Below are 17,718 nucleotides of genomic sequence, written 5' to 3' on the forward strand. Positions count from 1 at the left end.
CCCCCACAGCATGCACCACCAGGAAAACAGTTGAGAAGGCGGCCGGATCAGCGATACAAGATTGAGGTAGTCGTCTTTGCTACTTTGTTGTGGTTTTGCAGGCGTCCAGAGCAGTCAGCAGTCGATTCTTGGCAGAAGGTGAAGAGAGAGATGCAGAGGAACTCTGATGAGCTCTTGCATTCGTTATCTCAAGAATTCCCCAAAGCAGAGACCCTAAATAGCCAGAAAAGGAGGTTAGGCTACCTAGGAAGGAGGCTAGGCTAGCAACATAGGTAAGAGCCTATCAGAAGGAGTCTCTGACGTCACCTGCTGGCACTGGCCACTCAGAGCAGTCCAGTGTGCCAGCAGCACCTCTGTTTCCAAGATGGCAAAGGTCTGGAGCACAATGGAGGAGCTCTGGGCACCTCCCCTGGGAGGTGCAAGTCAGGGGAGTGGTCACTCCCCTTTCCTTTGTCCAGTTTCACGCCAGAGCAGGGCTGGGGGATCCCTGAACCGGTGTAGACTGGCTTATGCAGAGATGGGCACCATCTGCGCCCATCAAAGCATTTCCAGAGGCTGGGGGAGGCTACTCCTCCCCAGCCCTGACACCTTTTTCCAAAGGGAGAGGGTGTAACACCCTCTCTCTGAGGAAGTCCTTTGTTCTGCCTTCCTGGGCCAAGCCTGGCTGGACCCCAGGAGGGCAGAAACCTGTCTGAGGGGTTGGCAGCAGCAGCAGCGAAACCCCGGGAAAGGTAGTTTGGCAGTACCCGGGTCTGTGCTTGAGACTCGGGGGATCATGGAATTGTCTCCCCAATGCCATTCTGGCATTGGGGTGACAATTCCATTATCTTAGACATGTTACATGGCCATGTTCGGAGTTACCATTGTGACGCTGTACATAGGTAGTGACCTATGTACAGTGCACGCGTGTAATGGTGTCCCCGCACTCACAAAGTCCGGGGAATTTGCCCTGAACAATGTGGGGGCACCTTGGCTAGTGCCAGGGTGACCTCACACTAAGTAACCTAGCACCCAAGCTTTACCAGGTAAAGGTTAGACATATAGGTGACTTATAAGTTACTTAAGTGCAATGGTAAATGGCTGTGAAATAACGTGGACGTTATTTCACTCAGGCTGCAGTGGCAGGCCTGTGTAAGAATTGTCAGAGCTCCCTATGGGTGGCAAAAGAAATGCTGCAGCCCACAGGGATCTCCTAGAACCCCAATACCCTGGGTACCTCAGTAACATATACTAGGGAATTATAAGGGTGTTCCAGTATGCCAATGTGAATTGGTGAAATTGGTCACTAGCCTGTTAGTGACAATTTGTACAGAGAGAGCATAACAACTGAGGTTCTGGTTAGCAGAGCCTCAGTGAGACAGTTAGGCATCACACAGGGAACACATACATATAGGTCACAAACTTATGAGCACTGGGGTCCTGGCTAGCAGGGTCCCAGTGACACATAACAAACATACTGAAAACATAGGGTTTTCACTATGAGCACTGGGCCCTGGCTAGCAGGATCCCAGTGAGACAGTGAAAACACCCTGACATACACTCACAAACAGGCCAAAAGTGGGGGTAACAAGGCTAGAAAGAGGCTACTTTCTCACACAACCCCCCCCCCAAACGAAGGACAATAAGGCTAACCTTGGCCAGTTGAGACTTTATTGTCTAAGTGGTGATAAGTAGAGAGTAGCTCTGCAATAGACTGGTTACTCCCTTTATCATCCACTATATGGTTACTTCCCTGTGGGGATGTAAACCACCCTGTTTGAAGTTTTTTAGCTAAGCAACAATGTGAAGATATATTTTCAGAGTTTCTATCAGTAAGTTTTAGTTTAGAGCAGTGGGAATTGTCCACTGAACCTATTTGTAGTGATGAGAATGCCAGACAGGGATGCTGTCTCAGTAAAGCCATAGCTGGGCAAAAACTTTGTACATATGGCTGGAAGAGAGAACAGGGATGCTGTTTCTCTTTAGTTGGAGCAGGGCAGGGATGCTGTCCTATGAGCTCCACACTAGGGCAGGGATGCTGTCCTAAGTGTTGTGAGGCAGTGCAGGGTTTCTGCACTAACGTTTCTCTGGGAGGGTTGGAGGCATGCTCCATGTTAACTAAAATGGTGCTCTTTTTGTCACCAATGTTAGTTATCCCACAGAGAGGTACTTCCACCTCAGGGAGTACAGCTATGCCAGCTGATGATTCCCTTGGAACAGGTGCCATCCCAGGAGAGGTTTCTCCCACCACAGGAATGGTATCCTGAATGGCAGGGTGGTTAGGGGATTCCGTGATACCCTTTTTACCTGTTGTTGGAGAGGGATCCTAAGTTTTCAGGCCTTCTCTCCTTTGCTCTTTCATTTCAGTAGAAATGAGAGGGAACAATTCCTCAGGGATACCCAGCATGGCTGCATGGGTATAAAACTCTACATCAGCCCAACCTGAGGCCTCTAGGTCATTACCTAAGAGACAGTCTACAGGTAAACTAGGTGATACTACCACCTGCTTAGGGCCAGTAACTCCACCCCAACTAAGCTGAACTATAGCTAAGGGAAGAAACTTAGTGGAGTTATGGACATCAATAATCTTATACTGTTGTCCAATGATGTGTTGTTCAGGAGCCACTAGGTTTTCAGTCACCAAAGTGATACTGGCACCTGTGTCCCTGTAGGCCTGGGCCTCAACACCATTTATTTAAACTGTCTGCCTGTACTTATCCATTGTAAGGGGACAAGCAGCCAGTGTGGCAAGGCCAATGCCACTAGGTGTGACAGAAACTGTATTGGGACTGACTACCCCAGTTTCTATGATGGACTCATAAGTGAACCCAACTACACCCTTAGTTTGACTGTTGCCAGCAGTCCCACCACTACTACCACTACTGCTAGGGGCACTAGAGCTTGATGTATCAGTGATGGTAGGCTCAGGAGGTTTACCTGGACAGGACTTATCCTCTGACCTATGGCCTCTGTTTTTACACACAAAGCACCAAGGCTTTTTAATGAGTGCAGGTTGTGAAGAAGAGGAAGAATTTGTTTTATCCCCATCCCCTGAAGAGTGTTTAGTATTTGAAGAAGGATCTTTGGTTTTACCCTTGTCCCCATGCTTATCCTGAGATTTCTCACCATCTTTCTTCTTGCCATCCTTGTCACCACCTGTATGAACCTTTCTATTCACTCTTGTTCTGACCCATTTGTCTGCCTTCTTTCCCAATTCTTGGGGAGAGGTCAGATCTGAGTCCACTAGATATTGGTGTAACAAATCAGACACACAGTTATTAAGAATATGCTCTCTCAGGATCAGATTATACAGGCTTTCATAGTCAGAAACTTTACTGCCATGTAACCACCCCTCCAAGGCCTTCACTGAATGGTCAACAAAGTCTACCCAGTCTTGTGAAGACTCCTTTTTGGTTTCTCTGAACTTAATCCTGTATTGTTCAGTGGTTAAGCCATAACCATCCAGGAGTGCATTCTTTAAAACTGTAAAATTATTGGCATCACTATCCTTCACAGTAAGGAGCCTATCCCTACCCTTTCCACTGAAAGATAGCCATAGGTTAGCAGCCCACTGCCTTTGAGGGACCCCCTGTACAACACAGGCCCTCTCAAGTGCAGCAAACCACTTGTTAATGTAATCCCCATCCTTATAAGGGGGAACTATCTTATGCAGATTCCTAGAATCATGCTCTTTCACAGGATTACTATCTGTAATACTGCTGCTGCCACCATGGGGTCCAAACCCCAACCTCTGCCTTTCTTCTTCTAAGTCTAAAGTTTCCCTGTCTAGAGCCAGCTGTTGCTGTTTAAGCTTCAGTCTGGACTCTTCCACTCTCAATCTATTGAGTTCCCTTTCTAACATTCTGTCATCAGGGTGGGTGGGTTGGGCATGCTTTGACACAGAAGAATGGTGTGAATGAACAGAGGGAGACCTGTCCCTAACAGTTGGCACTCTAACAACCTGGCCTAAAGGAATGACATCCCTACTGTGATGAGAGCTCACATTAGTACCAGCCATGCTAGGCTAAGGCTAGGCTAAGGGGCAGGTTGGAAAGAATACCATCAAACATTCTTGCTGGGGCTGCCCCAGAGTCAGAGTGTGAACCATCTGCTAACTTCTCACCACATGTGCCAGCTAAGGCCTTATCATTTTCAATGAGCATGTTAACTAACAATTCTCTAGAGGGATTCTTCCCTACGCCTAAACCTCTATCAATGCAAAGACTCCTTACACCTTTCTAGTTAAGGTGGTCATAAGCTGTGCTGGCCAGATCAAGAGTAAGACCTGGACCAGACATGATAGAAAAGAGTTTAAGGGACAGAAAAAGAAAGAAAAAGTTTCAGAACTTTTTAAGGAAACAGAAAAATCTTTTTCAACTTTTTAGAACTTTTTGAAAGTTTTAGAGGTACTTTTCAGCACTTAGCAATAGAGTAGGAGGAGAAAAGCTAAACTTTTTGGTTAGGTGTACATACACTGAACTTGTTTTGTATATTTTTCTCTTATGAAAAGTACAAAATGACAAAGTGGTAAGTAGATGCAAGTACTTATCCCAATGCTGCACAACCAATGTAGGAGGCTGGCCTGGTTTGCAGTGGGTACCAAGGGGTACTTACACTCTGCACCAGGTCCAGGTATCCCTTATTAGTGTAGAAGAGGTGTCTAGCAGCTTAGGCTGATAGAAAAGGTAGCTTAGCAGAGCAGCTTAGGCTGAACTAGGAGACATGCAAAGCTCCTACTATACCACTGGTGTCATATGCACAATATCATAAAAAAACACAATACACAGATATACTAAAAATAAAGGTACTTTATTTTTATGACAATATGCCAAAGGTATCTCAGTGAGTACTCTCAGTATGAGGATAGCAAATATACACATATACACAAGATATATGTACACAATACCAAAAATATGCAGTAATAGCAATAGAAAGCAATGCATGCAATGTACAGTCACAATAGATTGCAATGAGAGCACATAGGTATAGGGGCAACACCAACCATATACTCCAAAAGTGGCATGCGAACCACGAATGGACCCCAAACCTATGTGAGCTTGTAGAGGGTCGCTGGGACTGTAAGAAAACAGTGAGGGTTAGAAAAATAGCCCACCCCAAGACCCTGAAAAGTAGGTGTAAAGTGCACCTAAGTTCCCCAGAGAGTACAGAAGTCGTGATAGGGGAATTCTGCAAGGATTACCAACACCAGCAATGCAACAACAATGGATTTCCGGACAAGAGTACCTGTGGAACAAGGGGACCAAGTCCAGGAGTCGCGACAAAGTCGAGATTGGGCAGATGCCCAGGAAATGCCAGCTGAGGGTGCAAAGAAGCTGCCACTGGATGGTAGAAGCTGTGGATTCTGCAAGAACGAAGAGGACTAGGAACTTCCCCTTTGGAGGATGGATGTCCCACGTTGTGAAGAAGCTTGCAGAGGTGTTCCCACGCAGAAAGACTGCAAACAAGCCTTGCTAGCTGCAAGGGTTGCGGTTAGGGTTTTTGGATGCTGCTGTGGCCCAGGAGGGATCAGGATGTCTCCAATTGCGTGAGGAGACAGAGGGGGCGCCCAGCAAGACAAGGAGCCATCACAGAAGCAGGCAGCACCCGCAGAAGTGCCAGAACAGGCACTATGAAGAGGAGTAAACCGGAGCTCACCCGAAGTCACAAAAGAAGATCCCACGACGCCGGAGGACAACTCAGGAGGTTGTGCATTGCAGGTTAGAGTGTCGGGGACCCAGGCTTGGTTGTGCACAAAGGAAATCCTGAAAGAGTGCACAGGAGCCGGAGCTGCAAATCACGCGGTACCCAGCAATGCAGTCTAGCGTGGTGAGGCAAGGACTTACCTCCACCAAACTTGGACTGAAGAGTCACTGGACTGTGGGAGTCACTTGGACAGAGTTGCTGAGTTCCAGGGACCAAGCTCGTCGTGCTGAGAGGGGACCCAGAGCACCGGTGATGCAGTCTTTTGTTGCCTGCGGTTGCAGTGGGAAGATTCCGTAGACCCACAGGAGATTTCTTCGGAGCTTCTAGTGCAGAGAGGAGGCAGACTACCCCCACAGCATGCACCACCAGGAAAACAGTTGAGAAGGCGGCCGGATCAGCGATACAAGGTTGCAGTAGTCGTCTTTGCTACTTTGTTGCGGTTTTGCAGGCGTCCAGAGCAGTCAGCGGTCGATTCCTTGGCAGAAGGTGAAGAGAGAGATGCAGAGGAACTCTGATGAGCTCTTGCATTTGTTATCTCAAGAATTCCCCAAAGCAGAGACCCTAAATAGCCAGAAAAGGAGGTTTGGCTACCTAGGAAGGAGGATAGGCTAGCAACATAGGTAAGAGCCTATCAGAAGGAGTCTCTGACGTCACCTGCTGGCACTGGCCACTAAGAGCAGTCCAGTGTGCCAGCAGCACCTCTATTTCCAAGATGGCAGAGGTCTGGAGCACACTGGAGGAGCTCTGGGCACCTCCCCTGGGAGGTGCAGGTCAGGGGAGTGGTCACTCCCCTTTCCTTTGTCCAGTTTCGCGCCAGAGCAGGGCTGGGGATCCCTGAGCCAGTGTAGACTGGCTTATGCAGAGATGGGCACCATCTGTGCCCATCAAAGCATTTCCAGAGGCTGGGGGAGGCTACTCCTCCCCAGCCCTGACACATTTTTCCAAAGGGAGAGGGTGTAACACCCTCTCTCTGAGGAAGTCCTTTGTTCTGCCTTCCTGGGCCAAGCCTGGCTGGACCCCAGGAGGGCAGAAACCTGTCTGAGGGGTTGGCAGCAGCTGCAGTGAAACCCCGGGAAAGGTAGTTTGGCAGTACCCGGGTCTGTGCTAGAGACTCGGGGGATCATGGAATTGTCTCCCCAATGCCAGAATGGCATTGGGGTGACAATTCCATGATCTTAGACATGTTACATGGCCATGTTCGGAGTTACCATTGTGACGCTGTACATAGGTAGTGACATATGTACAGTGCACGTTTGTAATGGTGTCCCCGCACTCACAAAGTTCGGGGAATTTGCCCTGAACAATGTGGGGGCACCTTGGCTAGTGCCAGGGTGCCCTCACACTAAGTAACTTAGCACCCAACCTTTACCAGGTAAAGGTTAGACATATAGGTGACTTAAAAGTTACTTAAGTGCAGTGGTAAATGGCTGTGAAATAACGTGGACGTTATTTCACTCAGGCTGCAGTGGCAGGCCTGTGTAAGAATTGTCAGAGCTCCCTATGGGTAGCAAAAGAAATGCTGCAGCCCACAGGGATCTCCTGGAACCCCAATACCCTGGGTACCTCAGTACCATATACTAGGGAATTATAAGGGTGTTCCAGTATGTCAATGTGAATTGGTGAAATTGGTCACTTGCCTGTTAGTGACAATTTGTACAGAGAGAGCATAACCACTGAGGTTCTGGTTAGCAGAGCCTCAGTGAGACATTTAGGCATCACACAGGGAACACATACATATAGGTCACAAACTTATGAGCACTGGGGTCCTGGCTAGCAGGGTCCCAGTGACACATAACAAACACACTGAAAACATAGGGTTTTCACTATGAGCACTGGGCCCTGGCTAGCAGGATCCCAGTGAGACAGTGAAAACACCCTGACATACACTCACAAACAGGCCAAAAGTGGGGGTAACAAGGCTAGAAAGAGGCTACTTTCTCACACTTACCAGTTCATAACACAGGGTGCAGTGTATTTACAAAGTTATATATGTACATTTAAGATTTATATGTCCTGGTAGTGAAAATCTCCTGAGTTCATTTGTCACTACTGTGAGGTCTACTTCTTCTACAGGAAAATATTGGGCTTCCTTACTACATTTAATAAGTGCTAAACTGTGATTGGGAACAGGTAGACTTTTCAGGTTTGATGTCTGAGAAATTGTAAGTAAAAAGCCTCTTTAATGGTAAAGTCTAATATTAAGTTACAATTTTGAAAATGCCACTTTTAGAAAAAGTGGCATTTACAGCTCTATTTGGTGCCTTCATCCTGCTCCTGGGACACATGTCTAGGTATAACTGACTGGCTGGCCTCCCAGACATCCACACAATAGACGGATTGGGTGTGCCTGGATGGGCCATCAACTGGCAGGATGGGGTGGTGGAGCTGGGCACAGCCCAAATGGCAACTAAATAAGCTCTGCTCTGCCTTCACACAAAAGGACTTGTCACCCCTGCATTGTTCATGCAGCCAGCTTGGAGCAAGGGCAGGGAAGTTTGGAAATGTAAAGCACTTTGAAGGGAATTCTCTAGAAACTTCTCCTACTTCAAAGAAGGCACCATGTATAACATGCATCAGCATAGCCAATTGGTCTCGCCTTTGGGACATTATAAGTGCTTAATCATGCAGCACATTATCCCGAGTTCTGTGCCACCAGGGATTGAAGAGCTACACAATTACTACACACTGGCCCATGCAGTCTGATTCAGAAATTCATGCTTGCCTCAGTAAATACTTATGGACACATTCTATGGTTTTTTTAACACGAAGACAGAGAGCCAAGTGCCTTGATTCAAGTCAACAGCACAGGAGTGGAAAGGAGGTGTAACATACTGAGAGACGGCCCTGCTGTTTACCTTGAGCGAAGCTCCTTTAGCAAGGCATAAGTCTTACAGAATGAGGGATAACTGAGCTCTTTACATTCGGGTAACACTCTTTCAATTCACCATGCAAGTTATAGCTTACAGCTTAGTTCCTTTGAAAAGCCAACATGCAAACATCCAAAGTATGTATAAGTCAGCTAATTTATGTAGTGTACACTACAGAACAAACATTCTAATGGCACCAAATACAATCGGAGATAGCTCCGCTTTGTGCTGCTGAGACAAATAGCACCATACAAGTAGAGATAGCACTGCCATTTACTTCATGGACCTGCAATGCACAAGGAGAGATACTTCTGTAGCTTCTAATAGGAGAAAAACTTTAACTAATCTAAGTGTTACCCTCACTCACAAATTTCTGATGAGAAACTGGCATGGCTCGATAAAGGCTAACACTAGAAGCCATATCAGGGAAAGGAAAGCCTGGCCAGCATACCAGATGAAAATACCTCACATTTATGACTAGCTTAGAGCTATAAGGAAGGGTTTTTAAGTAGGAAGGCCAGGACTGTTGTGCATGCAAACGTCATCCATGCCTTCCTGGAGTGCTTCCAAAAGAGACATTAAAAGCATGGTTTGATTTCTATAATGTTAGACTGTGATTGTGTCCATCCAACATGCCTTATGTCCTCGTCAGCAAGCAGACTTTGCAGCTTGTTTTACCATGTGCTGGATTTATTCAAATTGAAAATTGCTCTCTATGCATAATGAAAGTAGCCCTTTATTAGGGCTCCCTTAAATTGTACATTCCTGCTGTGCCGTTCTGGCAGTGTCACAGCAAGAAGTTTATACTAAAATGGTTAACCCAGACACTGAAAAGCAGATCCAGCTTTACCTTTCATACCTGTCATAGAAAGAATGCTGCCAGTAGTTTTATTGAAAAGTGTGTGAATTCAGGACATATTGCTCAAAAGGGCAGATTAATATGTATAACGTGGAACGTAAGAGAACACAAATCTTACTTAAAACGTTTTTCTCTTACAAACTTTAAAACACTGATAAACAAAATAGCTCATTGTTTACTGTATCAATCTTGACTTTAAAAGGTACTTCTGACGAGCATGCAATCTGAAACAAGTGAGCTCCACATTAGTCTTGCAGCGTAGGAATCGTAAATACCTACGTTCTCCGAATTTTCAACAAAACTTCAGACTAACTCTTCTGTGAGCTTTTGTTTGTTTTCACTCCAAATGTCCCTGGAAAACCCTTCACTTAATTTTGGGCCCCCTTCAGGGTCTCCTTTGTTGCTGAATTTGCTTTAATTCTGTCTGTCCTGAACTTGACAAAGTATCCGCTGTATAAATTGTGGCACAACAAGAATGTGGCATCCTGGTTTTTTGATGTCACTTAGATAGTTTAAAGTGTGTGTTAGCAGTTCTGTGGTTTGTGCTGCACATAGGTGAGGCTTTTTTTTCAGGCACTATGGTCGACTGTGCTGCAGGGCTATCCTGAATGCTCCACTGCTGAAGACTGCTGAATGTCTCTTGTGTACGATTGGTATCCAATGCAGACGTCTGGATTTTAGGAAATGACATGCACAAAGTGTATAGATTTAAATCTTCATATTATCCTATTTTTGTTTCCAGTAATGTAGAACGTTGTTCATATTGTGTATGTCTTTTACAATTATGGAATGCCTGTTTTAAGAGTGCTAGACTGTTTTTGGCACTGAGAGAGCTCTACATGGTTTGTGGAAGTAAACAGAATTCTCACTACAAAGACCATGGTGACAAAGGTGTTGCATACTACCACACGTTTGCATTCAGTCTGTCCCCTCTTCGATATATTGTTCTCCTGTAAATGTTCCCTGTTGACAAGTACCAGAAACCTGCTAAAGTACTGAAAAGCTGTGTATTGAAAGGAGAAAGACTGATCACTTTCCTATTTTCTCTCTTCCAGCACTCTTGACATGGGAGTGCCTGAAAAGACAGTTTTTATTAATAAATGATACGCTTCAGGTAACTCTCGAGGAAAAGAGGCTGTGCATTATGCTTTATGCATGTTGTCTTGTAGCACACCGGAGCCATTGTGGTCCATGGATTCGAGGAACTGAGCGTGAGGAGATTTCCGAGAGACAGGGGGAGGAGAGCAAGTAGACAAACAGCCACACAGTGGAGCGCTAAGTCCAGGAGGAGAGAGGCAGAGAGAGAGAGTGTGAAGGATCCCAGAAGCTAAGGAGGAATAGGAGCAAGTGGAGCCAAGGGTCATCGAGCAACGAGGGAGAGGAGGGCTAAGGAGCCTGGGAGAACCCTTTCCGGACACAGCACAATATGACATGGACTGGCAAAGGTGAGGCTGCAGTCTGACATTTGATCTCCTTTGAATGCTCCGCAAATGTGACTAGATAAGAACATGTTTTATGGCCCTGTTTACAACATCACTGTAGCAAGTGAAAACACAGGTGCTCCTAGGAACCCACCAAAATGGAAGCTTATCCAAACACAAGCAGGAATTATTTTATTTTTTTAAATAAGAGTCCCCCAAATGAACAGATACACAACCAAAGCATAAAGATGCAGTACTTAGTCCCTGCTCCATGGGAGGACACGAATGACAACAAGGTAGGACAAAAAGGAAGGATTCACCACTAGCAAGCAAGCATTTTAGAAGGACAATCCAGGTAACAAATAAAAAGCAATGGGCGGGAAGTAAGTCCGCAAAGTGTAAACAACAGGTCTCGGAGGCTCAACCTAAGAAGGGGAACCTCAAACCCACTCTTTATTATACTCCTGGAAGACTGGCCCTGCAACCTCCTTCCAATGGTCGGTGGATTTACCTGTTTTGAGCTAAAAGGACATAACACTCTCCAGAGACTCCTTCCAGTTGTCCAGCTGACCTGCTGCTTGGACCACCCTGAGTTCTTCTGGCCTCTGCTAGAGTAAGTTCCTGATCCCCATGTGGTGCCCCTCGGTCCTAGACCCTTGATGTGGAATTAGTTGAGGTCCTCTCCAAAGAAAAGGAGAAATCCTGAAGTTCTGTGCTAATCATGAACGATCCAGCTTGCACCAAGATACTGTCGCCCGCCAATACAAAGTTCGGGTGAACTATGATTCTCCATGCCACAGCTACTGCCACCGAAGCCCCGAAGTGCAAGGTCTGCAATTCACGCTACAGCATTGATAGCACACTGTGACCACCAACATGAACCTCCAGCAATGACCGTCCTCAATGCCTGACAGGATCTCTGCACTACAGCAACGCGACGACTGTTGGTGATACCCAGCCTACTCTTCACACTACATCGATGACCATCCGCTGCGCTCTCCCTGCTACTTATGGCCCCCTTCACCGCAAATGGAACTCTTTGTACTGGAATGTGATGGTAACTCTTTCAGCAGGACTAACCTGGTCCCTGTATCCGGCCAGGGCTTCATCATGGTCAGCTTGAACTTGTGACTTTCACCTGGTCTCACACGACCAGATACCCACAAGTGGTGCTGTGTACTTGTAGGTGCTTTATTAAACTGAAATCTTTAAAACTGCCCATATCAGGTTCTACAGATTGGATTTTTGTTGTTTTGGTCTCAAATAAGTTAAGTTTTACTTTATTTTTCTATATTTGTGTTGGATTGTTCTTGTGTTGTGTTTTCACTTTATTACTGTTTAATGTGCTGCATAAACAATTTGCAAATTGCCTCTAAGTTGGGACTGACTGCTTTGTGCCAGAGGGTTAAGCACAGGGTAATTTGGAGTTTGCATGCGACTTCACCCTAACAGGAATTTTGGTTGCTGCTTGAGTAGGGTTTTATCCCCCCCACCCCAATACAGTAGTAAAGGCTATGATACCTAAATAAGCTTTATACTTTCAACCATAAAAAATAATATGCATCCTGGTGATGCTTGCAGTGTCTGCAAATGTCAAGGGAGGTGCGCGGGGGCAATAGGATGGGGGAAAAATAAAAATAAAAAAATAAAAATAAAAAAACGACATACCTTTCCCGCCGCCTCCTGTCGCCTCTCTTGTCGCTCCTCTTCTGGTGGCATCCCAGCATTCATTGGGACACCAGCACAGGCTCCCCAGCAATCTTGGCACTGCTTTCATGTTGAAGATAGCATGAAAGCAGCACCAGGATTAGTCTGACCAGCTTGGACTGCTGCTCTGACACAGCCCTGGGGTCGGTGCAGTTTCTCCAGCCCGGCCCTGTACACTACAACACATGTCACCTTGTCGTATTCAGGGTTCTGTGTCCAGCAGGAAAATACATTTTTAAAAATCAACGTGTTACTTAGAGAACCCTCCCTCAAATGATGCAATAATGTGGCACCCACAAGAAGCATTATGTGATGGTGAGTAACAAAACATTTGAAATGTTCCCTTTTAGTGGCTAAGGCAAAAACATACCTCACTGCTGCGCAATTACTGATAAATAATAAGAAAATATAGTCACTCTTATAGGAGTCAACAGGTATTTGCCGCATCTTGAACCAGAATAACTACTATCCACACTGGCTAGATAATGTCAGTTATAAAAAAAACATATGACTATGAAAACGTCTGTAAGGGGGGTAGCAATATTATTTGAGACCTTCCAGGTCATTTTATTTTTTACTAGTCTGTATTATATAGTGCCAGTTGCAATAACATAAAATCCAGATTTTTAAACGTGTAAGGATTTATTTTGCCAAAGTGTTGTTTACAAGTCTGTCAAGGGCTCTGTGAGAATTTGCTGCAACAACGAAATGACTAAAATGCCAACTATTTCTGAGAGGAAACCTGTCATCTGAAAGTAGTGAAGAAGGCAGATAAGCAGGAAGAAAAAAACGTTCCTCGCTCTGGTTACCCTTCTTTTTTCATGTTAAGACCCCCAGTGATTCACTTTAAAAGCATGGAAATATTCCTGTCAACAGTTTTCCTCCGTGGATGTATACCTGTTAATGCTAACACCCCAACCATCAAATCCTCCCTCCAGATGATAGTTTTTCACATAGCAGCAAATTATGCTAGTTATAAACATTCACTATTAGTAATGCAGCAATCATAATTCCCTGATGCTCTTGATAGGGCATCATAGTCAAAAGATTTCAATTTCGAAACATATGGATTACCAAAAGGCCAGAGTGAATACAGGCAACATATAACAGCTGATCGCCTTTGATGGAGAGGATTATCTGCCAGTATGGTCTCATTAGTCACATTCGAAAAGCTCTAGAACACATAAGTACATCCGCTGAGGTCTATAGAAGATTACATTAAGCCGCAGAAGCCATTAGGAAGCTCGCAGTTTTGAAGGAAATGTACCATTGGAAAGTGGCTATGAATAGAATAAAGTAAACCTCGCCTTACAGGATGTCGCACTAAAAATCACTGCACCATTTCAAGATGAGAGAGCATGGAGAGTATAGATTGCCTGCTACTCTCTTGGGGGTCTATCTGTGGCTTTTTCTGCCTTCTCAGTGAGTGGACATATCCACCAATCACGCTCAATCCACATTACGTTCAAAATGCACAAGAGAAAGCACAGGGTACTAGCTTTGGGCTCATCACCTGGGCTTCCATATGTTAATGTGGATGGGATCTGTGTGGTTGCCTGACATAGTATCCTACCATCAGTTTTGGCATCCTGTGAGTAACTTGCAAACTAAATTGATTAAGGATACCATGTACATTAACTATATAGTTATCTTAATGGAGACTTATCGGAATAATAAATAATGAAAAGAGAAACTGTATACGTTAACTTGTAAACTTAAAATTGTTTCAAAATAACAAGCGTGCATTTGTGAAAAAACAGGCTTCCATTGCTTCGGCCCAAAAAACGAATTACGTACGCAGCGGGGTCATCTTCGAGCAAAGAAAGTATGGTACAAACCATGCAAACTGCAGGTTTCCCACAGAAATGGCTCTGGGGCCAGAACCGGAGATGCATTAACTAGATGTGCAACTTTAGTAAACCTCGAACAGCCATCGCAATAAATACTAGCATTTTCAGCGTGAAAGGGGACCCAAACACGAGCCAGAAAAGAACGCTCTTTGGTATTTCAGCAGCTTACAGTTGCCCTTTTCTCATCAACTACAACCTAACCTCACCCAGGGGCGTGATGCAGGCCCCTGCGGCGCATGGTGGCGGGGCAACTGTTCAGGTGCCCCTTGGCCTTCGGGGGGGGGGGGGGGGTGCATTAAGTAAGAGCTTAGCGAATATCTGTGATAAATGCAAGACTCAATGGCCTCTCTTCACATTCTGCAGAGGGTGCCATTTTTTTTTTTTGCATTACGTCACTGGTGAGGCCTGCACTGTCTCGAAAAAGATATGATTGGCAGTAAGGGAGCTACACAAATGTCAATAATATAACATAAAAGCAACACTGTTAACAGCACGCTGATTTCATGCATAATGCAAACGTTGTTAATTTGGGGGAGAGTTTGTACAAATCTCAAAAGCTGGAAATACACAATAAGTTGGAAGACAAATAACAAACTCAGCAAATGTACAGTTTGTTGAATTACTGACAATGTAAGTGTGCGGCTTTTTTTTTTAATAAATGAAGGATAATGTAATAAGACTAAAACTCATTATGTCCTAACGTGGCCTAACCTGTTTGGATGTTGCCATTACCATATGTTCTGTAGATTACAAAAAGGATAGGTATGAAATGGCCGTTAACATATGTGAATGGAGGTAAGTCAAATGAAATCTAACTACTTAAAACACCTGTAGATTCGTAGAAATCGGGAACTTTTAATACTAACACCGCTAATCAGAGGCTCTCTGTGTTTCGGGATATGTAAAACAGTTTTGGATAACATGTTGAATGCTGACAGGATAAACCAGACTTCGAACCAGGTTGTGTTAAACGCTATCAAGCCAACGCCAAACTATACCACCACCTCAGAGGTAAGCGCCCTATTTATTTATTCTATACGTAATGAACGATTATTGACAACAAATCGTACTCTATCTAGCTCACGGCTGTCTTCGTACCACAGAGACATCTATTCATATTTCCAAATAAAATACGTTGGCTGGAAACAAACACTATTGTACTGAAAGTAAATCTGTTTGACAGATCAAAAGGACATTCTGAACGAAGCCCTTACGCGGTTTAAAAGTCACGCTTTTGGTGCACTGCATTATCAGCGCTTCAAACAAAGCATCAACGTCAATGTTTGAATGTGTCATCCATATTATTCTTTCTTTTTGATTTGCTAGAATCCATTCATATTAATAGGGCAAGGCGTTATTCTACATTGGATTGGCAAAAGAGTATTTCGCCAATAACTCTCTACACAGCTGTGTTGTGCTTACGATGTACGCAAAATGGATTCAAATGATAAACGGAACCGCCGAGAAAGAAAAAGAAACGGATATGACAAAAAACGCAGCTGTCACAGCAGCGGGGTCATGCCCAGGGTCGGCGCCTGCCACAGGAGGCTGTAATGAACGTGCAAATTCACAAGTGGTTTCAGGCGCAGCCCCCCCCACCTCGCGCAGGTACTGAAGTCGCAGCTTCGACTGGTGTGTGACGTCCGCGAGAGCCTGATCTGCTTTTCAAAAGCACACTTGTTGCTGATAAGGAAGTGACAGTGCAGCGCGCAGATATGACAAAGATAAAACACAAGGCAGCCGCAGCTTCTGTCCATGGTGCTGAAGCTGCATGGCGGCAGGAAAATGGTTTGCTTACTGTGCCAGGGGACGCTGAGGGGTATCTGGGGTTCAGCAAGTTCGCGAAGAAGAGCTGCCTTGAATTGGTGGAGAGAGTGAGGGGTGGGGGCGAAGGAGAAAGAGCTCTCCTGTTTTGTAATCTCTTTTGCGGGGGTGGTGGGGGGGTCACTAGAGACTAACCGATGCAGTGGGACACGGGCTCCTGTAATACTCTCCCTGCTAACTGAATGCTGTCTTGGTGTTTGCAGGGCATTCCCTGGACCTGGACACGAGGAGGCTGGGGGCTCTCGTTAGTATTGGGATGAGTGGGGGGGGGGGAGGGGTGGGAGGGTGGCTCCTTGGCTCCAAGAGACTTCTGGCCTCTGTAAGGGCTAGAGGGCCATTCAAGAACAGTGGTAGGGGCTTGGTCACAGGGAGGGGCTGTCCCTAAGGGCGGAATTTGGGGTGGTGTTTGGGCTCCTTTGAGCCAGGGGCTCTTCTAGTATCTGGGAGGGGTGGGGGATGAACCAGAGGCGCTCTGCCTCGGTTCTGGAAGGTCTCTGTGATGTACGGGGTCCGGCATGGTGGCGGAAGATGTGTTGATTTGTAGCCTGGTTGACCAGGACTGGGCGGCTCTCCTGGGTTTGGAGAAGGGTCGCTGGTGCCGTGTGGGCTCTTTGTGGTGCAGTGGGGTTTTCCCTTGAGCTGAGGGACTCTGGCATCTCCCCATCAAAGGAGGGGCTTTCGTACCTGCTCGGCTCCCTGGAAGCATATCTTGCAGATGGGTGTTGGGCTGCTTTCGGCGCCGCTCGACTCTGAGTCAGTGTCACCCTTGGCTCCGGTGGTGAAGGTAGCTGTGCATGGCTCTTGCCCCGGGAACTCCGGCGCCAGCAACGGGTCCAACGAGGAAGAGCCGTGTCGTGGCGACTCTCTGTTCTCCTCATCTGTTTCCTCCTCGGGGGCTCCAGTAAGTGGACTCCCAGCGCCGGTGAGCCGCGGCACCTCCCGCCGGCTGCTCATGCCGGTGGGGCTGGGGCCGCGCACGGCGGGGCTGCGGCTGCCCTCGGAGCCGTGGCAGCACAGCTCACTGCTGCAGGTACAACCGCGGCCCGGGGGCGAGGCCAACGTCAACCTTTCGGTCCAATCAAACACTACAGGAGGTGTGTTAACAAAACCAGGGGGCAGGGTCGAAGAAAAAGGCGGAGAACCACCGCTGCCAGCGTTGCCTACTGGCTGGAAAGAACCATGCGTGTGCATAACGTCATGTACAGCGTTATGACGTTTGGCTTTTGACACCGTCTAGTAATGTTACGTCACACCCCATACATAGCTAGCGCTGGCATGGTTACTGGCACTAGTCTTCCCTAAGATCCGTAAAGTCGTACGATGCAAGTCCAACTGGGTACTATTTTGCCCGACTACAACATCTTGAGTCACCAACTGCCTTGTCGCCGCGGCCAAACAGCCCTTTGGAGGCACCTTTGCAAACATTATGACGTATGGCCGTGCGCAGCAAGCGGCCTGCGTATGTTTTTGTTTGGCTTTTTTCCGTCTTCACTCTCTAACAGTACGGT

The 17,718-nt window shown here is 46.3% G+C and overlaps 1 protein-coding gene across 2 annotated transcripts in view; it reads right to left on the minus strand.

Annotated features, from left to right (window-relative positions):
• MARCHF11 (membrane associated ring-CH-type finger 11) overlaps nt 1-17,243 on the minus strand; it is a 203,416-nt gene extending 186,173 nt beyond the window's left edge. For both annotated transcript variants that reach the window (XM_069218880.1, XM_069218881.1), the window contains exon 1: nt 16,895-17,243. In XM_069218880.1, coding sequence (XP_069074981.1) covers nt 16,895-17,164 — 270 coding nt within the window. In that variant the 5' untranslated portion in view covers nt 17,165-17,243. The remainder of the gene's footprint in view (nt 1-16,894) is intronic.
• Between the last annotated feature and the right edge of the window lie 475 nt (nt 17,244-17,718).

Source organism: Pleurodeles waltl, chromosome 2_2, assembly GCF_031143425.1.
Source record: "Pleurodeles waltl isolate 20211129_DDA chromosome 2_2, aPleWal1.hap1.20221129, whole genome shotgun sequence".
NCBI classification, from domain to species: domain Eukaryota; kingdom Metazoa; phylum Chordata; class Amphibia; order Caudata; family Salamandridae; genus Pleurodeles; species Pleurodeles waltl.